General features: G+C 35.7%; 1 protein-coding gene across 6 annotated transcripts in view; it reads left to right on the plus strand.

Moving 5' to 3' along the window:
• Positions 1–18,582, plus strand: part of PCNX1 (pecanex 1) — a 148,636-nt gene extending 130,054 nt beyond the window's left edge. For all 6 annotated transcript variants that reach the window (XM_081289006.1, XM_081289008.1, XM_081289007.1 and 3 more), the window contains 8 exons: positions 1,534–1,634; positions 2,515–2,665; positions 5,119–5,349; positions 6,228–6,502; positions 8,547–8,752; positions 11,571–12,013; positions 12,402–12,542; positions 12,753–18,582. In XM_081289006.1, the coding sequence (XP_081145132.1) occupies positions 1,534–1,634; positions 2,515–2,665; positions 5,119–5,349; positions 6,228–6,502; positions 8,547–8,752; positions 11,571–12,013; positions 12,402–12,542; positions 12,753–12,893 (1,689 nt within the window). In that variant the 3' untranslated portion in view covers positions 12,894–18,582. The remainder of the gene's footprint in view (positions 1–1,533; positions 1,635–2,514; positions 2,666–5,118; positions 5,350–6,227; positions 6,503–8,546; positions 8,753–11,570; positions 12,014–12,401; positions 12,543–12,752) is intronic.
• The last annotated feature ends 3,459 nt before the right edge of the window (positions 18,583–22,041 follow it).

Below are 22,041 nucleotides of genomic sequence, written 5' to 3' on the forward strand. Positions count from 1 at the left end.
TTGTGATCTGGGATGTGTACACTGGCCATGTTAAGATTTAGCACCTTGTTTTAGTCTTTAGTTTCTGTCTTCTAGATACCCCATCAATCAGCACCTTTTTTTTTCTTTCTTTCTTTCTTTTGTATTGGGGAGTGAACCCAGTGATGCTTAACTACTGAGCTACATCCTTAGCCCCTTTTAAAAAATATTTTATATTAAGACAGGATCTTGCTAAGTTGCTGAGGCTGTCTTTGAACTCGTGATCCTCCTGCCTCAGTCTCCTGAGCTGCTGGGATTACACCATGTCCAGCAATATCTTTTTTCTTTATCAGAAAGAATGGGAGCATCCTTATATTTCCTGTCTGAGCAGTAGTCTTTGAACTTTTATGCTAGATGTACAACATAAAATTACCAGAATGACATGTTTTTAAAGAAGGAATAATGACTAGAATAAAGTAACCTCATAAGAGGCTCAAAAACATTAGTAGACAATACTGGAAATGGAGGACCTCAAAGTTTAACCCTTTTTCCAGGTGTCTTTTTTTTTTTTTTTTTTTTTTTTTTTTTTTTTTTTTTTTTTTTAAAGAGAGAGTGAGAGAGGGAGAGAGAGAAAGAGAGAGAGAGAATTTTTTTTTTTTAAATATTTATTTTTTAGTTATTGGCGGACACAACATCTTTGTATGTGGTGCTGAGAATCGAACCCGGGACGCACGCATGCCAGGCGAGCGCGCTACCGCTTGAGCCACATCCCCAGCCCTTTCCAGGTGTCTTAACAAATAATTTTATTTTTTATACATGAAATATACCTATGATGTTTTGCATATTCTTCTCAAATCTCTGGATTTACTTTGTAGCAGAACTACAGAGAGTAGTCATATTTTAATATCCATTCTCTGGCTGTCTACTCATTCAGAAATAGGCTGCATCCTACTTACTTAAGGATCCTTCTCTTAAAGATAATTACTGAGATCATGGACATAGCTTGTGAAAGTCTTTCTGATTGCTTATATAGCACATATTCAAAAAGTGTATCTGAAAATGTGGATATCCCCAGTCTCTTCAAAGAGCTTATTACCAGATTAGCCTAGCTTATATTCTACTCGTTGCAATCCCTTTAGGAAAATTATTAGTAGTTTTTTTTTTTTCCCCAGCTGTATGCTCTTCGTTTTCTGCTCTAGTTTTTCTTTTTAAGTTTTCTAGTTTTTCTTTAAGTGAGATAATCCCCAGCTCCTTAAGATCATGCATTCTGTTCTCTGAATCACCATTCCCAGTAACCTCTTCCTGGGGAAGCTCAGTAAGCCATAGATTGACTGACTTCAGGCTCTCAGACCTGTACTGGAATAGTAAGAAGCTGTCTTCATATTCTTCTCCCACAGTTTCCTTCCAAGGCAGTCTTCTAACTTGCATATTATACGGAAATTAAAAAATCATTTTTTCTTCTCTAATTGTGTAGTAGTTGAATTCTTTCTCCTTTCTGCAGTTTATTAGATATCTTCTGATTTGTTAAATATTTTTTATACCTTTCTGATAACTAATGTTCTTTGGTTTTTAAAGCCTCTAGATGTGGACAAAGATTCATCACTGGTGACTCTCTGTTATGGACTCTGTGTTCTAGGACGGAGAGCTTTGGGAACTGCATCCCATCATATGTCCAGGTAAAGCAGGCATTTCTGTTTTCAAGAAGAGTATGAGAAGCTATATCTGAAATAATTTTTGTGGAAGCAGTCATTTTATGCTACTTTATTCCAAGTCTCCTTTGATTTTATATTTTTGTAGGTCTTTTTGCTGAACACTATTGAATACTATTATATATGTGGTTGACAGAACTGGCTTTTAAAATTCACATATGAACAACTATTAGTAATGATAATTTAATGGATTTAAGGCATTTTAAAATATTATCACCCTATAAAGTTGATTTGGGTGGAGTTCCATTTACATCTATTTTTTAAATTGTAGATTGACACAATACTTTTATTTTATTTATTTACATTTTTTTTAATATGTGGTACTGAGGATCGAACCACTTGCCAGGCAAGCACTCTACCACTGAGCCACAGCCCCTACATCTATTTTTCTAGTAAATTCACCTACTGTATTTTTTTTCATTTTTTCTTGCAATCCTTGTCCAGAGCATTTATATTTTTAACATAATTATATATTAGATGTGGGGACTCTAAATATAAACTAGATTTATTAATATATACATCCAAATGAATTTGAATTAAGAAATATGCCTATTTTAATTTTTTTCTGTAATTACATGTTTATATTAGACTCTTATTAATTTATTTTAATTTATAAGCTCTTTATCTGCTGTTGTTTATTTTTACGGACTCACTATTAAAGTGCTTCGTGTACAAGGGTCCCAGATAAAACTGACCCCATCTGTTGTGATTGTGATTTAGGAATTCTGACTTTAGTTCTGTATTTTCAAAACACTCCCAGATGATTCTGATACACAACCAGATGTAAGCATCAGTGTCTTGGAGACCTTTGTCAAAATATATCAACTTTTATTTCTAATCTTAACAGTAATTTAGAGTCATTCCTCTATGGATTGCATGCCCTATTTAAAGGAGATTTCCGTATTTCTTCAATTCGAGATGAATGGATCTTTGCTGACATGGAATTACTAAGAAAAGTAGTAGTCCCTGGAATCCGTATGTCCATTAAACTTCATCAGGTAAAAAAATGAATATTTTTTTTTAATTCATCATAGGGTTTACTAGAGCTTCTTCATTTGACTTCTACATTATACATTTAGGAACATCTTGAGATGTTCTTAATTCTCAAAAAAACATGATTTGTGGCAAGACGTTTAATCTTAAAGAGTCCTGAACCTGTGTCTCTAAATGTATATAGTAAAATTGAATATTAATATTAGAGAGTGACCAATTTGACATGAAGAAAAATTTAAGCAATGACAAGCTGAAGCCTTTGAGCCTCATAATACTTGTTTTGCCTTCAAATGATTATGATTTAGGTCTCCTCCTGAGTGAATATCCACCCACTCCAAATGTAGTGTGGTAATACTTCAGTGTTGTAAGTGCTGTTACTGAGCTAAGTTTCACTTACAGTGTTGCATAGAATAATAGGTGGTTAGGACAAATCTAGCCTTAATAAATTAATTCTACTAGGCTATTAAAATTAAATTGAGGTCCCACAATGCATTTCCAAGTTCCAGGATCATTCAAAAAATTTTTGTGAAATTATACACTGGCACTTGTTCCTCCTCATTTCACTTGACTATAGTTATCAGATCTGATGGTAGGGACCAGATGGTAAATACATCTGCTGTGCTCAAATCTGATTGAATCATACCTCCCCTCCCCCAAGAAGGTGAATTACTCTTCAAATGATTTTACTACTATCATAAATATTGGATTTAAGCTATTATTCCATATTCATTAGGAGCATTACTAACTTAGGATAGGCTGTTTGAAAACCTCTGTGAAAAATGGAATGGAGAAAAATCTTCATTTGGAGTCTGTGGTCTTTGTTCAGATTAGCTTTAGAGTTTTGAAAGAAAATTCAGTTCATTTAAGAAAAAGATAATGACTTCATGTTTAAATGTTTTTTAAACTTCAGAATTTCTCACATTGAAATCCCAAAGAAAAGAAATATTTGAACAAGATTAAACCTTCTCCATTTTTAGCAAGGGGCTAATGATTTACAACTTTGTGTCCATTTTATTTAGAATGTGACTGTTTTCTAAATCTGGACTTTTATTTTTCATTCAAATAATTGTATTAATGCTTCTGTGCAAAGATGGCATTCCTTCCTTAATGCAACTGTTTGCTACAAGAAAGTACAGAATATGACATCTCTGCTGGCAGGGGAAGTGCAAACTCAGTGTTTAATAGAAAGGAGAGTTACGTGATGTTCAGAAGTCCAAGGCTGCTGATTAGTTTGTTAGATTATGAAGGTTGTCTTAGATCAACTTCTTTCGAAGCAGAGTCAGGGTCCAGGATTCTTGATGCAAGAGATTTAGGGCATGCACTCAAGAGAATATTGTAAGGAAGTTTTAGTACCACTGTTGAAGTTCTGGCACTGCACTTTATGAACTTTTGAAACTTAGGAAGCAGCTCAGCTCCTTTGAGCTTCAGTTTGAGACATGTAAAATCCAGGTATTATCTCAACCTCCTTTATAGATTTGTAAGAGTCGAATGGAATATGATGTATTGGAGATGTTTTATATAACAAAGTGTGATTCACATGTACAGTATTATTTTCATGTTCTGGGGTGGCCCAGACTTAGGGGCTGCACCCTCACTCTTCTTCAGGAAACACATTCTTCAGTCACTGAGTTTGAGTACCAATGAGTTACTTACCTGGATGTAGAAATTTTTCAGCCTCCTAACTATAAATATGAAGGCAGCCAATACAGTATTTGCATTTCCTTAATAACATATCATTTCAGAAATTTAGATTTGTGTTATGATTATTTTCTGGATTTGTCCTGTAATCCCTATTAATTTGTAGGTTTGTAAAAGGGAGATGCATTTCATATACTTCTGTGTTTCATTTATGCTGCCTGCCACAGAATCTTGCACAGGATAGATATTGAATACTTACCAAGTGAATGTGTAGTTATTAAGACCAAGAAGCTACTAGCTTCTCTAGGACCAGAACACTTAATCTGTGCACAAAGCTCAGATCTTTAAGCTGTATCTTAACTACAGAGGGACAAGATAAAATGGGATATTAGAACTATCCAGGGATGTTGCTTTATGTGAAGAGTACCTAGTTTTAAAAAGAACATGATATAGAGACCTCTTCTAGATCTTCCTTTAACTGATAACAGCAGTGAAAGAATCCTGTTGGAAAACAATATATATTACTGAAGTATGAAAAAGCAACTTGAAAGAGAAAAAGATGATATATAAAGATTAGAAATTATATTTAGATGTAGAAGAAAGCGTTGGATTGAGGAATTAACAATAAAGCAGTATAGCAGTAATGAACTAATTCTTTACCTGGTTATAATTAAGAGTTTATAATTTATCCCTAATAATATTGTTTGATAAAAAATATTTGTATTAACCCAGTTTATAAGAATTTTCACTTACTAATTATATAATTCATCTTGGAAGTCATTTTCTAAGAACCGTATGTTTTGTATTTCTGTGTGCTTAGGATCATTTCACTTCTCCAGATGAGTATGATGACCCTACTGTGCTCTATGAAGCCATTGTATCTCATGAAAAGAACCTCGTGATAGCCCATGAAGGGGATCCTGCGTGGCGGAGTGCAGTTCTTGCCAACTCTCCTTCCTTGCTTGCTTTGCGGCATGTCATGGATGATGGCACCAATGAATATAAAATCATCATGCTCAATAGGCGCTACCTAAGCTTTAGGGTCATTAAAGTAAGTTTCGAGTCATTGATTGAATTTAAGAAAAAAAAAACCACAAATGGATAACTTGAACCCAACTTTTAAGATGCGAGTGGGATTTTTATATATATATGTATATATAAATTTGGCATACTGTGTTAGCACTTACTATTTATGAGCACTTAATTTAACTTTTCTTGTCAATAACTTTCTCTGTCCTAAAATTTTTCTTTTGCGTTATAAAGCCTTAGAATTTTTCCTATTTCAGTGTTGATAGTCTTACATTCATTATACAGCAGGTCTTTTTATCTTTTATATATCGATCTGGGCAGCATCTCTTAATTAGTCTGCACCATATTATTAATTCAGTTCCTAGATTACAAAATTATTGTATAGCTAAATAGTGATTAGAAGCTAACTGTAAAAGGTTCACTCTTTTTCCGTGTGTGTGTGTGTGTGTGTGTGTGTGTGTGTGTGTTTAGACATCTCAGGGCTATAGGAGGAGCCTTACTTTCTGACATTTTGGTAGTTTGGAATGATTAATTTTTATCTATCATTTAATCAATACCCGAATATCATGAACCCCCTTTCAACTTGAAATGTGTGTTACCTTTCATTTCTATCAAAGATACATTTTATGTTCACTAAATTCAGTCTTTCACCAATTAAAAAGAAACTAAATAAACATTTTATTTGATAGCATCTGTGAGACAGAAAAAGTGCTCTGTTATTAACAGTCTATTAATAACAAAGGAAAACTGGTTAATTTCTATTCAAATGTGATCTACTCGTGTTTGTTTCAGACTTTTCATAGTAGGTTGGCATTCTCTCTTTTGTATCCCTCCCATTTCTGCTGTTTGTCTGAATCGTATTCTTGGCCCCTAACTTGATCCACATGTTCTGGTTTCCAGGTGAACAAGGAGTGTGTCCGAGGTCTTTGGGCTGGGCAACAGCAGGAGCTTGTTTTTCTGCGCAATCGTAACCCAGAGAGAGGTAGCATCCAGAATGCAAAGCAAGCTCTACGAAACATGATAAACTCATCTTGTGACCAACCTATTGGCTACCCAATCTTTGTCTCACCCCTGACAACTTCTTACTCTGATAGCCATGAACAGCTTAAAGAAATTCTTGGGGGACCTATCAGCTTGGGAAATATCAGAAACTTCATAGTGTCAACCTGGCATAGGTAAGCCATGGGGTTGTATTTTTCTGTGGTGGTATATCCTGACCCTCATTATCTAGACAATGTGCATTTGCTTTACTTGGGAAGTTTGTAGAAAAAAAAAAATGTAGATGCCCTGGCACAATGTAATTCTATTATATGTAAACTTTAGGAAGTAGATCTCAGCACTTTTATCTTCAAAATCTTATTAGATAAATCTAATATGTAACTGGTTAAGAATCGCTGATCTAGTGTTTGAACCTTGAATGATCCTTTAATTTTTTTTTAATTCTGTTGCCATATGTTGCCACTAATCAGACAGCAAACAGGACTAATTAAAAGAAAACACTGAAGAAACTTGCAAGTTGACTGCTTTGTTATCACTCTATTCTAGCAGTAGGGGGAGCACTCTTTACAAGTTGAAACTCAGTGGTCATGAGATGCAGAAACTCTGCTGCTTTTTTAACAATCCAGTCATTGCCGGAATCTCAGTTTTCTAGTGTGCTCAAGGGTGCATGTGAATTTTCTCTCTGCCCTTTGAGTAGTAAATTATACTATACGGTATAGGTGCATCATAGTTTGGTGGATGGTAAAGATATGCTGCAGAACATTGTTTTCAGTTTCTCAACAGTTGTTCATATTCTTAATATCAGAGTTTAAGGAAAACAGGATCTTGTGGTTAGATTAGGAAACTCTTAAATGAATTTTTAAAAATTTTCCAGGAAGTACCCAGTGCTCAAAGAGTAAAGTTCTGCCATTTTAACATTGGTCCCTGTCCAAACAGAAGACAGAACACAGAAATCCAGGATAGTGTTCAAAGAAATTTTCTCTTTAAAAATTGCCTGTTGTGTTGGAATTAACCTTGAAGAAGTTAAGCTCTTTCCCCCTAAGAGCAATACCACAGAGAGAGTGTCACCAGCTGTTCTGATCTACCCAAGACTGAGAGCTTTCTAGGAATGCAGAACTTTCACTGCCAGTAAGAGACAATCATGGCCAACCATGACATTTAAACATTAAAACGAAACAAAACAAAAAAAGGAAAAATGGTTACAGCATCTTTCTTGAAGTATGCTACAGTAGCAGGTTTTCAGGGGTTGCACACTTCAGGGATCAGTGAACAGACATTGCCAAGAGTTCTGTTTCCAGCTAGGTGTGGTGGTGAATACCTGTTATCCCAGCAGCTCAGGAAGCTGAGGCAGGAGTATCCCTAGTTCAAAGCCATCCTCAGCAGAAGCAAGGGGCTAAGCAACTCAGTGAGACCCTGTTTTTAAATAAAATACAAAATAGGGCTGGGGATGCATCTTAGTGGTCAAGTGCCCTGAGATCAATCCCTGGTACCCCCCCCCCAAAAAAAAAAAGTTGTTTCTAGCTAAGATCCTTTTTTTTTTTTTTTGTACCAGGGATTGAATTCAGGGGACACTTGACCACTAAGCCATATTCTCAGCCCTATTTTGTAATTTATTTAGAGACAGGGTCTCTCTGAGTTGCTTAGTGCCTTGCTGTTGCTGAGGCTGGCTTTGAACTCCTGAGCCGCTGGGATTACAGCATGCACTACTGTGCCCGATTCTAGTTAAGATCTTAATGGTGCAACTGTGTCTTATACAGTTCTTCATTATGGTTAGCAAAGATGATAAAGGATATAAAAATGAAGAAGACTGGAAAGATTTGAGGCATTGAGCAGAAGAGGGATAGAGTACTTAAGCCACTCTTAGAAAACAGATTTTTATTCCTATTATTGCTTACGTCATAGACTTTTAAAGGTGGGTCAGACAAGATGATGCACGCTGTAAAGCCAGTCACTCTGGAGACTGAGGTAGAAGCAACCCAAGTTCCAGGTGAGCCTGGGCACTTAGTGAGACCCTGTCTCAAAATAAACAGAGCTGGGGGTGTAGCTTAGTAGTGCAGAGCTTTTCTAGCATGCATAAGACCCTGGTTTCAGTACCCAGTAATGTCAAAAAAAAAAAAAAAAAGACTTTGAAGGCTCAGAATATACCTGGAAAAATAATAATGAATTTATATTTTGAAGTAATCTTGGGATAATGCTTTCTACTCTGGTATTTTATCCTAGACTAAGGAAAGGTTGTGGAGCCGGATGTAACAGTGGTGGCAATATTGAAGATTCTGATACTGGAGGTGGAACTTCCTGTGTGGGTAACAATGCAACAACTGCCAATGATCCCCACAGCAATATGTCCCAAGGAAGCTCTGGAAATCCCGGGCAGGGATCAGGAACTGGACTTCATCCACCTGCTACATCTTACCCTCCAACTCTAGGTAATATGAGGAAAGTTTTTGTGTAATATGAACTTTTTAGCCACGGGGGCCAGTTAATGTGTGTAGAAAGAGGAATTATCTACTTGGAAATAGATCAGCTTGACACTCAACTGTACATTAGCCCAGGTTTATATTAATAATTTATATATGTAAAATCGTGACATATAAATATATATTTATTTTATTTGATATAAACATTTTATTAATGGTATGAAAGATTCTTTAAAGTGCCATTTTAAAGACTAATATAATATTTTATTTAACATCTATTGAACAGCAACTTTTTTTTTCTGTAATACTCTTTGTATATAAAGCTTTATAATCACTATTTTCTTAGGCAGGATATTTTAAAAATGAAATCACTAGGACAGAACTTTTGAGAAAGATTCTTGATACCTAATGCCAAAAGTCTTTCCAGAAAACTTTCTCACTGGTTAGTATACTCAGCAGTTGTGAAGCAATGCCAAGTCATCGAGTCATCATCCTCCCCGCCTTGCGTATCATCATTAGTTTTCCTCTCTGCTCCCTATTTGCAAAGGTGGGGCGGGGTTGTCTTTGATTTTATTGTTTTAATTTGCATTGCTCTAATATCCAAAATTGGGAATTTTTAAATGATCTGTTATTTCTTTTTCTTATTTTTCTACCTGGTTATCTTGTTATTCTATATTTGTATACTCTGTATTTGAACTCTTCATTAATTTTCTGTACTGCAGAAATATCTCTTCCCTTGGCTTTTCATTTTCTTCTTATGACGAGTGGCTTGTGCTTGGTGCGATGGCACACACCTGTAAATCCCAGTAGCTCAGGATGCTGAGGCAGGAGGATCGTGAGTTCAGATCTAACCTCAGCATCGTAGAGAAGCCTTAAGCAACTTAGCAAGACCCTGTCTCTGAATTAAAAATAAAAAGGGATGGGGATCCCCTAGTACCAAAAAGAAAAAAGAAAGTTTTTAATTTTATTTATTTTGTTTTTTCTTTTTCATTGGTACATCATAATTACACATAATAGTGGGATTCATTTTTACATATTTGCTCATGCACGTATATGAACGATATAATTGTATAGATTAAGTTCCTCAGTACCTCCCCTCTACCTTCCTCTTGGTCCTCGACTCTACTGGTCTCTCGTCTATTTTCATGAGATCCCCCACCTTTCAACCCTTTTTTTCCCTCTCTAGCTGGATTCCACATATGAGGAAAGATATACAACCCTTGACTTCTGAGTTTAATTTACTTCACTTAATATAAGAAGTTTCTAATTTCAGTGTAGAGTGATCCACTATCTTTCCCCTTATAATTATTACTTTTTGTATCCTGTGTAAGAAAAATTTCCCTAGCCCAAGACCATGAATGTTCACTTTTACTAAGTCACCTTTGACAGGAGCCCTGCCATCTACCTGGTGTGCACTAGGAATCAGGCTTCTGTTGTTTCCGTGTACCTGGGCAGTTGAGTCAGCGCTGTCCTTTCCTTCTGCTGCTTTGCATGGATCAGATAAAGTTTTAAAACTTTTACTATATTTTTTTAAAAAAAATATAATTGGATTAGAATTAAGACTCTTCAGTATATATATAATCAACAAAATAGGATTGGGGATATGGCTTAGTGGTCAAATGCCCTTGAGTTCAGTCCCTGTTCTTTTTTCCCTCAAGAGTGAAAACTAGAAAACTTTTTAACCTATATTTTATTTATTTGTTTTTATGTGGTGCTGAGGATCGAACCCAGAGCCTCACATACGTCAGGCAAGTGCTCTACCACTGAGCCACAACCCCATCCCCGAAAATTAGAAACTTTTAATGTGCTTCTTTAAATGTGCCTTTTACTTTTAACGTTGATTATTAGCTCTTTTTATTTTCAGGTATAAAGTACCCATAACTAAGTTTTGAGTATAACTAATGATTATTTCCTAATACTCTTCACATTATTCTTATGAGTCAGGAAAAAGACAAGTCTGAAGAACCATGTCAAGCCACTTGAGAAAGGATATGGAAAAGCCTGCTATTCACTGTCACTGATAATTTGTATTCAGTGGTAATCCCTTAATCAGGGTAGGATTCACTTCTTTCTAGAGGCAGTTGCTTGTTGGAATAGAAGAAAGGACATTAATATACTTGGAGAAATAGTATCTATAGAGCTTGCCACATGCCAGGTCCTTCATAAGCATTTGTCTTTTTCTAATCACCAAAAAGATTATATATATTAGTGGTACATAATGTGATGCTTTGATATGTGAATACATTTGTGAAATGATTGAATCAAGCTAGTTAACATACCCATCACCTCATACTAACCATTTTTTTGTGGTAAGAACATTTTAGATGTGCTCATTCAGCAATTTTCAAGCATACAACACATTATTACTAACTGTCGTCATCATGCTGTGCACATCTCCAGATCTATTAAAACTGTTTAATTGAAACTTTGTACTCTTTGACCAGCATCTCCCCATTTCTTCTCTCCCTTCCCCTGGTAACAACTATTCTGTTCTCTGTTTCTGAGTTTGACTTTTTTAGATTCCACTTATACATACAAGTGAGATTATGCAGTTTTTATATATATATATATTTCTGACTGTCTTGTTTCTGTGAAATATTTCATTTCTGATGTATTAAGGAAATATTCTTAAGAAATATTTCTGTGAAAGATAGTTTAGGATTTATCCCAACTCTGACATTTGCTGTAAGTTATTTATGTCTCTCTTTCTGGTAACTAAAAAGTTTTTACCAAGTAATGAGGGAGAAAGTCTTGGAAACTGCAGCATGAAAGCACCTTGTATTACTTCTTGCACTTCCAGTGAGGGTTGTCCTTGTTGTTCCCGCAGGCACTAGCCACAGTGCTCACTCTGTGCAGTCGAGCCTTGTCAGACAGTCCCCTGCTCGGGCCTCTGTAGCCAGCCAGTCTTCCTACTGCTACAGCAGCCGGCATTCATCTCTCAGGATGTCCACCACAGGATTTGTGCCTTGTCGGCGCTCTTCCACCAGCCAGATATCACTTCGAAACTTGCCATCATCCATCCAGTCCCGCCTTTCTATGGTGAACCAGATGGAGCCCTCCGGTCAGAGTGGGATGGCTTGTGTACAGCATGGCCTTCCTTCTTCAAGCAGCTCCAGCCAAAGCATCCCCGCCTGCAAACACCACACTCTCGTGGGCTTTCTTGGGACAGAGGGGAGTCAGAGCAGTGCCACGGATGCCCAGCCAGGCAACACCTTAAGTCCTGCAAATAATTCGCATGCCAAGAAGGGGGAAGTGATTTACAGAGTCCAAGTGAGTAAGCCCAGAGGTCTTCCTTTCTGTTGCTCTTTTTGTTTTTATGTCTTATTTGTTGAGTGAAGAACTTTCATAAAAGTATATCTTCTAGAGTATTTAGTCAGAAGATTAAAGCACTTTTGAATGAATGTTGAAAAAAAAGTTTCTACCAACTTAAAAATGGATATCAAGCAGTTGCAATATTTGTTCCCCATTCAGCATTGACCCAGCCACTGCAGTAGGCTGAAAAGAATTGGGGATGTGGTTTTTTAGAAATTTTTTCCATTGTAATGAGCAGAGAACTTGAAATATAAAGAGTCCCCTGAAAGAAATTTTATTTGGAATTGGAGTATTTTTCGTCAAGAGAAAATGAATTGTAAATGATCCTTGTTTATTTAAAATATAGATTGTGGATCCCACCCAAATTCTGGAAGGGATCAACCTGTCAAAAAGGAAAGAGCTACAGTGGCCTGATGAGGGAATTCGATTAAAAGCTGGGAGAAACAGCTGGAAAGACTGGAGTCCTCAGGAGGGCATGGAAGGCCATGTAAGTCTTCTTTTGAAGATGCCTGGTTCTCCAGCATTTTTTTTTTTTTTTTTTTTTTTTTTGTAGTGCGACTTGTATGCATGGTTTGGGTTGGCTTATGTCTTTGAGCTTGATTCTCAACAAAATGTTCTCTCTGCTCCCAAAGGAAAGAGTAGGTGAGTACATTCAGCAACTCCACCAGTGACTGTTTCTTTTGTTCTGAGACTTTAGGTGATTCACCGATGGGCGCCTTGCAGCAGAGACCCAGGTACGAGATCCCACATCGACAAGGCAGTGCTTCTGGTCCAGATTGATGATAAATACGTGACTGTGATTGAAACTGGGGTACTAGAACTTGGGGCTGAAGTTTGAGCTTGTGTTTTGTAGCCAAATTTCTTTTCCCTCTCACTTCCAAAACCTTGGAAAAAGAGGAGCTTCCAGAAGATGCCCACAGAATCACTTTGATCCTATATGGGAGAGACTGGTGAATAGTGGCGTGGTTCAGCACCTCCCCGGGGCTTCACCCTGGCTCTTGTCATTGTCTCCATTCCCAAATAAAGCTGAAATATTTTTTTAAGTTAACCACAAGAAAACATTTTGCATGGAGGATAAAGTTCTGTTAAAATACATCTTTAAAAAGTTTTTCCTATGCATTGCCTATGCTTTAAATCAACAAACTCTTAATTTCTAAACTATGATTTCATATTTTTCTAATTTCTTTGCCAAAAAGAATTGCCATGTGTTGTTATGGAACACAAAATCCATTGACCTTGATTTTCACAAAAGACCCTTGTGGAAGCGTTCGGTTTGACACTTAGCAGTATAAAAATTAAATGTACAGTGAGAGAGACGATGAACAGACATAGATTTATCTTCTTATTCCTCGAGCGCTAAAAACTTTAATGAAAGAAAACTGCACTAATTTTTTACAACAATGCACTAAATTCTGAGTTTTCTCAGAACATTTATTTATATATATAAAATAAAATACCATTATTTAAATTGCCTTTGGGATTAACCCTTCCTTTCCTGATAAACATAGTTGGCAGGAACTGTGCTGCTCATTTTTCTGTTGATAGTCTGTATACTTCATGCCAGTATGTTGGATGTGTTCTCTAAGATGAATACAAAATCTCAAGATACATATAGCTTCATCTTGACACTTCCTGGAGCTAGTGGTCAGTGAATCGGTCATGTGAACACTACTGCCAGCTACTGTGTCCACATCTTGGATGAGGCCCTTGAAGTATGTACTCACCTGCCTCCCTGCTCAGGGCATGCTTTGCCCAGGTCAGTTCTGGGAAGAAAATGCTTTTGCTTTTCAAAGAAGAAGATGAATGTCCAGGAATTCAAAGAAAGAACTGATTGCCTTTTCTTTTAAGAGTCCCTAGCTCTTGAAGTTATTCACGTGAAGTTCAGTTTCTCAAGTAAAATTTTTTTTCAAACAAAATTATCCAAATGGTGCAGTTCTTATTGTTGTATCCCTCTTTAATAACTTTGCTTTTAATTTCCCCCTCTTCTTTTTCTATTACTTGAATTTTATTTCCTGTAACTTATATTGTATGCTTGTAATTTGAAATATTTATAACTGTGAAATTGACTTAATTCATATGTTGTCTCATAAATTATATCGGTTTTTAAAATATGTATTCAGGGAAATATATAACTCAGATTTACAATTGGGCTATGTGGGACTGCAACTTAGATTTAATTTGCAACTTTCAATGTTTTTTAAATTAAAAATTCCCTTCAATTTGAAACTCCAAAGAAAATTGTACATCTACTCTGAGCATTTGGGAGCAGCCATCTTTCTACCCATTGGGAATAGACAGTTTAAAAAAAAAAAAAGTAAAATTAACTTTGGTACATTTTATTTAATTCAGTATGCCCAGGCTATTAGCATTTCAACCTGTGGCATGCACTGACCATATTTCACATACTCAGTAGCTATGTGCCTGGTGGCTATTGTGTTGGACCACACAGGTTTATAGTATCTTTTGATAAGATGACAGAAGAGAACTGTTTTTCCTACTTACTAGTTCTATTGTGTTGATACCACAGTATAGCATAACATTGCAGTAGAGGAAATGAAAACTAATAGCTGATATAAAGAATCTTGACATTTCCACTCAAAACCTTCTTATTTTCTTTTTTTGTAATTTTAAAATCTCTGGCCATTCAGAACCCAATGTGCCTTGTGTTAACATTTCCATAGACTTCATACTTTGCAAATGTTATTGTCTAAAAATATTTGTCAAATGATTTACTGAAGTTTTACACAAAGGAACCCTTCTAAATTGACCATTGAAAATGTATATTTTCCTGATAGTGTCATTATGTTGTATATTTGCCTCATTTTGGCAAATCTGTGGTATAGCATAAGTTCAGTATTGTTTTGTTCTGAAACTGAATATATGATATATCTAATTTTTAAATCTTCTCAAAGGGATTATGCTCCCTCTTGCTTGCTCCCTCTCTAAAATTAATATGATTTATTCATGGTCATTGCCTAGATAGACAAGTGGACTTTTCAGTCTTAGATGGAAGATAATTCATTTTCCACACAAAAGAGGAACAAAACAATCTCAATTTCAGATGATTCCATCAGAAGGGCTAGAATTCTTTTTATTCCTAGCCATCACTGTTCACCACCACCCCTCCCCTCATTGATACATTAGATATTCTGAAAATTTAGATTTCAAATGCAAAACTGGATTTTGTATGAAACATATATTGAGTCTTAATTTGGGATAGCAGTTGGTGGACATTTTTCTTGAAACAAGTTGGATTTTGTTATAACTCTTTACTAAATTTATATATAAGGAGCCCTAAGAGAAGCCATGCTCTTATATTTTAAATCTAAAATTGATAAAGTCTTTTAAAAATCATAACACTTTTCTAATTACTTCAGGGGAAATAGTAAAAATTGAAGAAAGACTTGTGTCTTAATAATCTGATCTAAATTAATGAAAGTATATATTTCTATATAATAAATTGACTATAAATGTCTTATTCCTGTCCCCTCTTCTTCCAGACAATAGTGAGCTATTGGTTTAAATTCTCTGCTTAACCTTTTTCATTAATGTACAGGGCTTAAACATACATTAGTGTTTTTAATTCGTTATCACCAAAACTTTCAGAGTTTCATAATTTGAAAGCAAAGAGATGTGATAAAAATACTAGTGTTTTTTTTTTTTTTTAATTTCCTTAGAGTAGAATTGCATGATTGAAGTCTTTGGGTTTTTTTGTTTGATTTTTTATCTCCCTTTTGAAAGTATAATACTGGAATGAGTTGTAAGTTGTTGTCTTTTTAAGTTTTTTTTCCTCTTATTTAGTGACAAAAAACATTTGTATTACTATAAATTAAGCTTTAGTTTACCTTCCACATTATACCTTGGTGTGAGTTCTTTATACCATTTTCAATATTTGATAAAACTTTAAATGTTGACTTTTTTTGCTAAAGAGCTTTAATTTTACCAAGAATCTAGGTTAACATAAGATGTTGATATTTATGGAGTTTGGGAAAGTCCTCGTGAGGCTATCTGTGTATTTTTAAGATGAGATTATCTTTTAGGAAATTAGTGAGCAGACTTTTTTAATTTAGTGTTTTGCCTTCTTTGGGCCTGTATTACTGGAGGATTACATTCCATTAGATTTGAAGTATTTTGAAAAATATTTCAATGATATCTGAAACATTTCTAATCTTGAAACAGAAGATATCAGACAATATTTCTATTATGAAGGATATATGGAAAATTCTTGGGCACCAAATGTCAGCCAAGGAAAATACAAGTTTTCATATAGGAAACTGTAGCTTATTAAGAAAATGTATTATTCCTTCTGGATTAGTTTATTTTTCCATCTCCTATCAAAATATAAATCACAGCTTCACATCTGAGTGAGGGTTCTCAGCCTGAATAAATCCCACTTTGCTTTAAACAGCATCCTCCACTTATGCTTAGAAGCTCATCTGCTATATTGAGCTGTTCATCTAGAACTGGGTGTTTTCAAACCTAAGACTTTGTCCAGTATCTAAAATTGTCTTTTAATTTAAGCTAACTTTAAAGCATTCTTAGTCCTAAACAAATATGTGACTTGAGGAAAAAATAGTAGTAGATTTATGTAAGATTTTTTTGACTTTATGTTTACTAGCTACAAAACATAAACTGCTTCCCAGACTATTTATTTATTTATTTATTTTCAGTGCTGGGGATGGAACCCAGGGCCTTGTGCATGCAAGGCAAGCACTCTACCAACTAAAGTATATCCCCAGCACCCCAGACTGTTTTTTAATTTTATTTTTGTTTTAATTATTTTTTTATGAATATAAATTAATCCCTTTCTGATATTTCTTAGGTTTTTTTCGGGGGGGGGGGGTGCGGGGAGTACCAGGGATTGAACTCAGGAGCACTCAATCACTGAGCCACATCCCTAGCCCTATTTTGTATTTTATTAGAGACAGGGTATCACTGAGTTTCTTAGTTTCTCTGTATTGCTGAGGCTGGCTTTGAACTCACGATCCTCCTGCGTCTGCCTCCCAAGCCGCTGGGATTATATGTGTGCGCCACCACACCCAGCCTCTTAGTTGTTTTTTAAATTCCTCTGTATTCATTCTCATTTTCTTTTACATTATAGTGTAAAATAATCATATAAAATTACTTCGGACACAGACCCAGTTAATTTTTTTTCTTTTGATATGCTACATATCAAATAAGGCATAAAATATCCCTTTTAATTTTAGACAGTTTTCCTTTAACTCTTAAGATGAGTAGAAAGAATAATGTCAATCAAGGTACCTAGAACCTGTTAGTGGACTTTGAATTTTCTTTTTCAAATTTATGTGGACACTGAATTTTATTGATCAAGAGAAAAAGGAAAATTAGATACTACCATGTACTTAGCATAAATTTTAATATTACACTGAATATGTGTAGGGTTTTTTAAATATTTAAAAACTAGCCCCTTTTTTCTTCATTTCTCTTAAGAATAGATTAGTTGATAAACACCCAGGACTTCTTTTAATCTTATTAAATGTTTAGGTAACAGCTGTAATTGGAAAGGAATTATTATAAAATAGATCTGTTAGAATATGAATAGAGTATTAATTTTGCTTGAAACAGAGGTATATTTTCTGCTATGAATCACTTCACCAGTCATCTATCAAGAATTATGTGTGTAAGAATTTCTCTTTATTGCCTATATGCCACATATTATTTCTGAATTAGGGTATTTAACTCATTTGTGAGCTGAATTTCATTACCTGCCATTTTGTGGAATCAACACTCTGGAGAAACTAGAGCTGATTGTCACTGCAAGGTCACATGACAACTTTGTCCTAAGACTTACACCTATTATATAAGGTCTCACCATTTTCTTACGCCTCAGCTCTGTACCTGACCTTTTATGATTCAGTGGAGCCAAGCTAGAAGCAGCAAAGGTCATGTGACATATGATGAGGATGAATTCCTGGGTGTTGTCTGCAGAGATGAGGTGATGCCCTGGAAGTCAGAACAGAGAGCTGACAATGAGATGGCTGTTCCAGATGACTCTCGGGTTTAGTGTACTTGAAGTTGAACAAGATTTTTTTATATATGAAGCTTGATTATACAACCAAAATAATGAAAATGGGTGGGGTCATATCTGCTTATGCTTTTTAAAAGCTTACAGTTTAAGTAAAATTAAATTGTAAAAATCAGTTACGTTAACCCTGTACAAGTCTGGCAATGAGCTCTGCATGAGGAAATGAAAGGAGAAATATTAAAAGCTATCCAAGAGAGTAGATATGAGGAAGAAAAATGGGTTTCCCTTTTCTGATCATGGGCTCTGGAAAGTATTCATTGCCTTTACCAGCATTCAGTATAAACCAGAGGTAAGGATATACGTACTTGCGTGTGTCTGTGAGTGCGTGTGTGTGTCTGAGTGTTATTCCAAACAACTTGTAAATACTGTAGTTGTTTAAAATGGAAAATAAAAGCTAAGAGGTTTTTTTGGCAAATACGTTGCATCAAAATACAGTATTGACAGTGGATAAAATACAGGAAATAAACTTTTTTTCATTTTGCCTTCTGTCCATTTTTGTCAAATTAAGAAAAATTAGAATGTGTTATGTTCTATATGATGTATTTTTAAAACATATACTTGGTTCTGAAGTAATCATTTTAAACAGAAGCTTTGGCCTAAACCACGCAGTTCAGCTCAGTAGATCAGAATACATATCCAGGTTAAAAGAGGATCTCCTTTACTACTCTTGTTTGAAAGGTGGTACTTTACATCTTCTGAATTGATCTGAATGTTGCATGTTCATGATACATTATTAGATGGAACATGTAGGATGGCAAAAACATGTTAGTTACTTACTAAATTACATTCTGGGAAAAAGAAGGAACATCTGAATTATGGTCATCAAAGGCAGGTGCCAGCTTTTTAGTGTACAAGTGTGTACTCACCCAGTGACTCTGCATATAACACTTAAAGAAGATACAAACCAACAGTGAGACTAGACATACTTTCTTGATTAAGTTACTTATTAAGCCTTTAATGCATAAAGATATTACCTAGTAATTGGACCAGCAGGATACAAATTAGCGCTGACTGCAGTAAAGTTCCAACCCTTTTGCTGTCTCCCCTCTTTATCACAGTGGCATAACTGGAAACATTGCATTATTTAGTTTAAAGGACAGTGTTTCTCTTTAGTGACAGGAAACATGCTGGTTAAGTGAAACACATCTTCAAAGAAAAGATCCAGTGATTCTCACCATGTAAGTGCCTTTTCCCCTGGGTGGGGAAAAATAGCTCCTTGTGATGTGAGGACACAACTGAGTATGGCTTCCTGGTTAAATGGTCAGCATTTACACTAAATGTTCTTCTTCATATGTGCTTATCAAAAAGGCAATTAGGGGGGCTAGGGTTGTGGCTCAGCGGTAGAGTGCTCTCCCGCACGTGTGCGGCCCTGGGCTCAGTCCTCAGCACCACATAAAAATAAATAAATAAAATGAAGGTGTTGTGTCCAATTACAACTAAAAAGTAAAAATTAAAAAAAATTTTAAAGGCAATTAGGGCAGGGTATGGTGGCGCACGCCTATAATCCCAGTGGCTCTGGAGACTGAGGCAGGAGGATTATGAGTTCAAAGTCAGCTTAGCAAGAGTGAGGCACTAAGCAACTCAGACCTTGTCTCTAAATAAAGATGGGCTGGAGATGTCACTCAGTGGTCGTGTGCCCCTGAATTCAATCTGTGGTACCAAAAAAAATAAAGTCAACTAGGGGTTGTGGCTCAGTGGTATAACACTTGCCTTGCATGTGTGAGGCATGGGGTTTAATCCACAGCCCACATAAAAAATAAAATAAAGGTATTGTGCCCATCTACAACTAAAAATGTTAAAAAAAAAAAAAGGTAACTAAAGACAGAATAAATCTAACATTTTTCTGTGTACATGTGGAAATACCCAAGTGAATCTCACCATTGTACTCACCCACAAGAATGGGTCCCTAATTAGAATAAGATATATTTTATGCTTGTATAATTTTATCAAAATGAATTCTAGTGTCATGTATAACTAAGAAGAACTAATAAAGGGAACTAAATATAAGTAAGCTGCATACTTCAGAAAAATGTACATATAATTTGGTACAAGAGGATACCTAGATTGCTTTAAAATAGACATAAGTATTGATGGCTAGAGATGAATCTGTCTTGTCTGGAAGACCTAAGAAACTACTCAGTTTCAGTGCCCAGTAAACTCTCCAGGATTCCTTTTTTCTTCAAGAACATTGTATGGATAGATATATAAACAACTGGCCCATATAATACTCCAGATCTCCAGTACTTTTTTTCCTAATTTTTTTTTTTTTTAGTCATAGTTGGACACAATACCTTTATTTAATTTATTTATCCTTATGTGGTGCTGAGGATCTAACCCAGGGCTTCGCACATGCTAGACAAGCGTTCTACCACTGAGCCACAACCCAAGCCTGTGATCTCCAGTCTTACCTTGAAGCAGATACCCAAGCTGCTTTAATCAGGTAAAGTCTTGTAGTATAATGTTCTTAGTACTGTTCATATGTTTTGTGGAATCACAACATTCTTGCAGAGAGCTAGAACTGACTGTCACTGCAGGGTTGTATGACAACTTTGTTCTAAAACGTATACCTATTGTAAAGGGTTCTACCTCTTTTCTTACACCTCAGCCGTGTTTCCCTGATAATTGATTCAGTGAAGCCAAGCTAGAAGGAATAAAGTTCACCTGACATCATGAGGATGAATTCCTGGGTGTTACTTGCTTCTCCCTTAAATACAAAATTATACAATATGCCACAAATGTCACTGTGGTAATTCTACAGTGTAGTACAAATGTCTAAGGTGAACCTTTCTTTAAACAAAATGCAGATTTGTCTAGCGTATAAACGTGGGAATGACTCCTGTACATTTGCAATATGAAACTATTTCTTTAATGAGTTCTATGCTTAATTTACTTGTGATGTTTACATTTGCAAGAAAGTGAAAACCCAATTCAAAGTTGCTGAAACAGGATATGAACCTACTACAAAATGAAAGGTAAATGAGGCTTTCAGTTTTGGTGTACTTGATTACTCTAACTCTGTATATCTGCTTCTCTCAATTCCACCCTCGTATGCGCTAGCCTCCTTTCTGGCAAGAATCAGCTGTCTGTCGTTCTGGGCTTCATTCTATACATATCATTTTCCAGAAAGGGAGAAACAACTTCCTGTTATCTGCCTTGAGAGGGATCATTTCCTGGAAGCCTTAGCACATTTCTCTTTGCATCTTAATATAAGATTTGACATATGCAGGATCCTTAAATTTGGCCTTGTCCTGATTTTCTGAAGTTGTCCCTGGCAAGAGAAATAGATACCATGATTGATTCTGATGGATTGGAACACATCCCTGAATAGAGTTCCCCATTGATTTGTGTATGGTTGCCACACAGTGCACACAAAGTAGCTTGACCACAATATCCAAAATATATCTATGCATAGCTTCCCAGGACTTGAGTATTTTTTTTAAAACACAGGCCACCTAAGAAATGAGGTTTTCTTTTAGAATGCATCAGAGGCAGACTCAGAACAGAAAGTCAACAGAAACCAAAGTGGACATAAGTTCCAACATTTGCCTTATTTTCGTCGAGGGCTGCCTTATGTCTCAGCATACTTAGGTATTTCTGTGTAAATTATTTACTTCCTTGAATAATTGGGGGAGGGAAATTCACCAATGAAAAGGAACCTGGAATTACCTTCAGAAGTCTTTATTATAGATTCAGTTTCTTTTTTTAAAAAATATATTTATTTATTTATTTTTATGTGGTTTTGGGGATTGAACCCAGGGCCTCGCCCGTGCTAGACGAGCACTCTACCACTGAGCCACAACCCCAGCCCTAGATTCAGTTTCTTTAAGAACTTTTTACATTTTCTATTTCTTTTCTTTTTCTTTTTTTTTTTTTTAAGTCAGTTGAGTTTTTCTAGGACTGCAGTTCTGGTCCTTTTTGGTGTCAGAATTCCTTTTTGCTT

The sequence above is a fragment of the Spermophilus citellus genome (genome assembly GCF_964194105.1).
Source record: "Spermophilus citellus genome assembly, chromosome: 4".
NCBI lineage: Eukaryota > Metazoa > Chordata > Mammalia > Rodentia > Sciuridae > Spermophilus > Spermophilus citellus.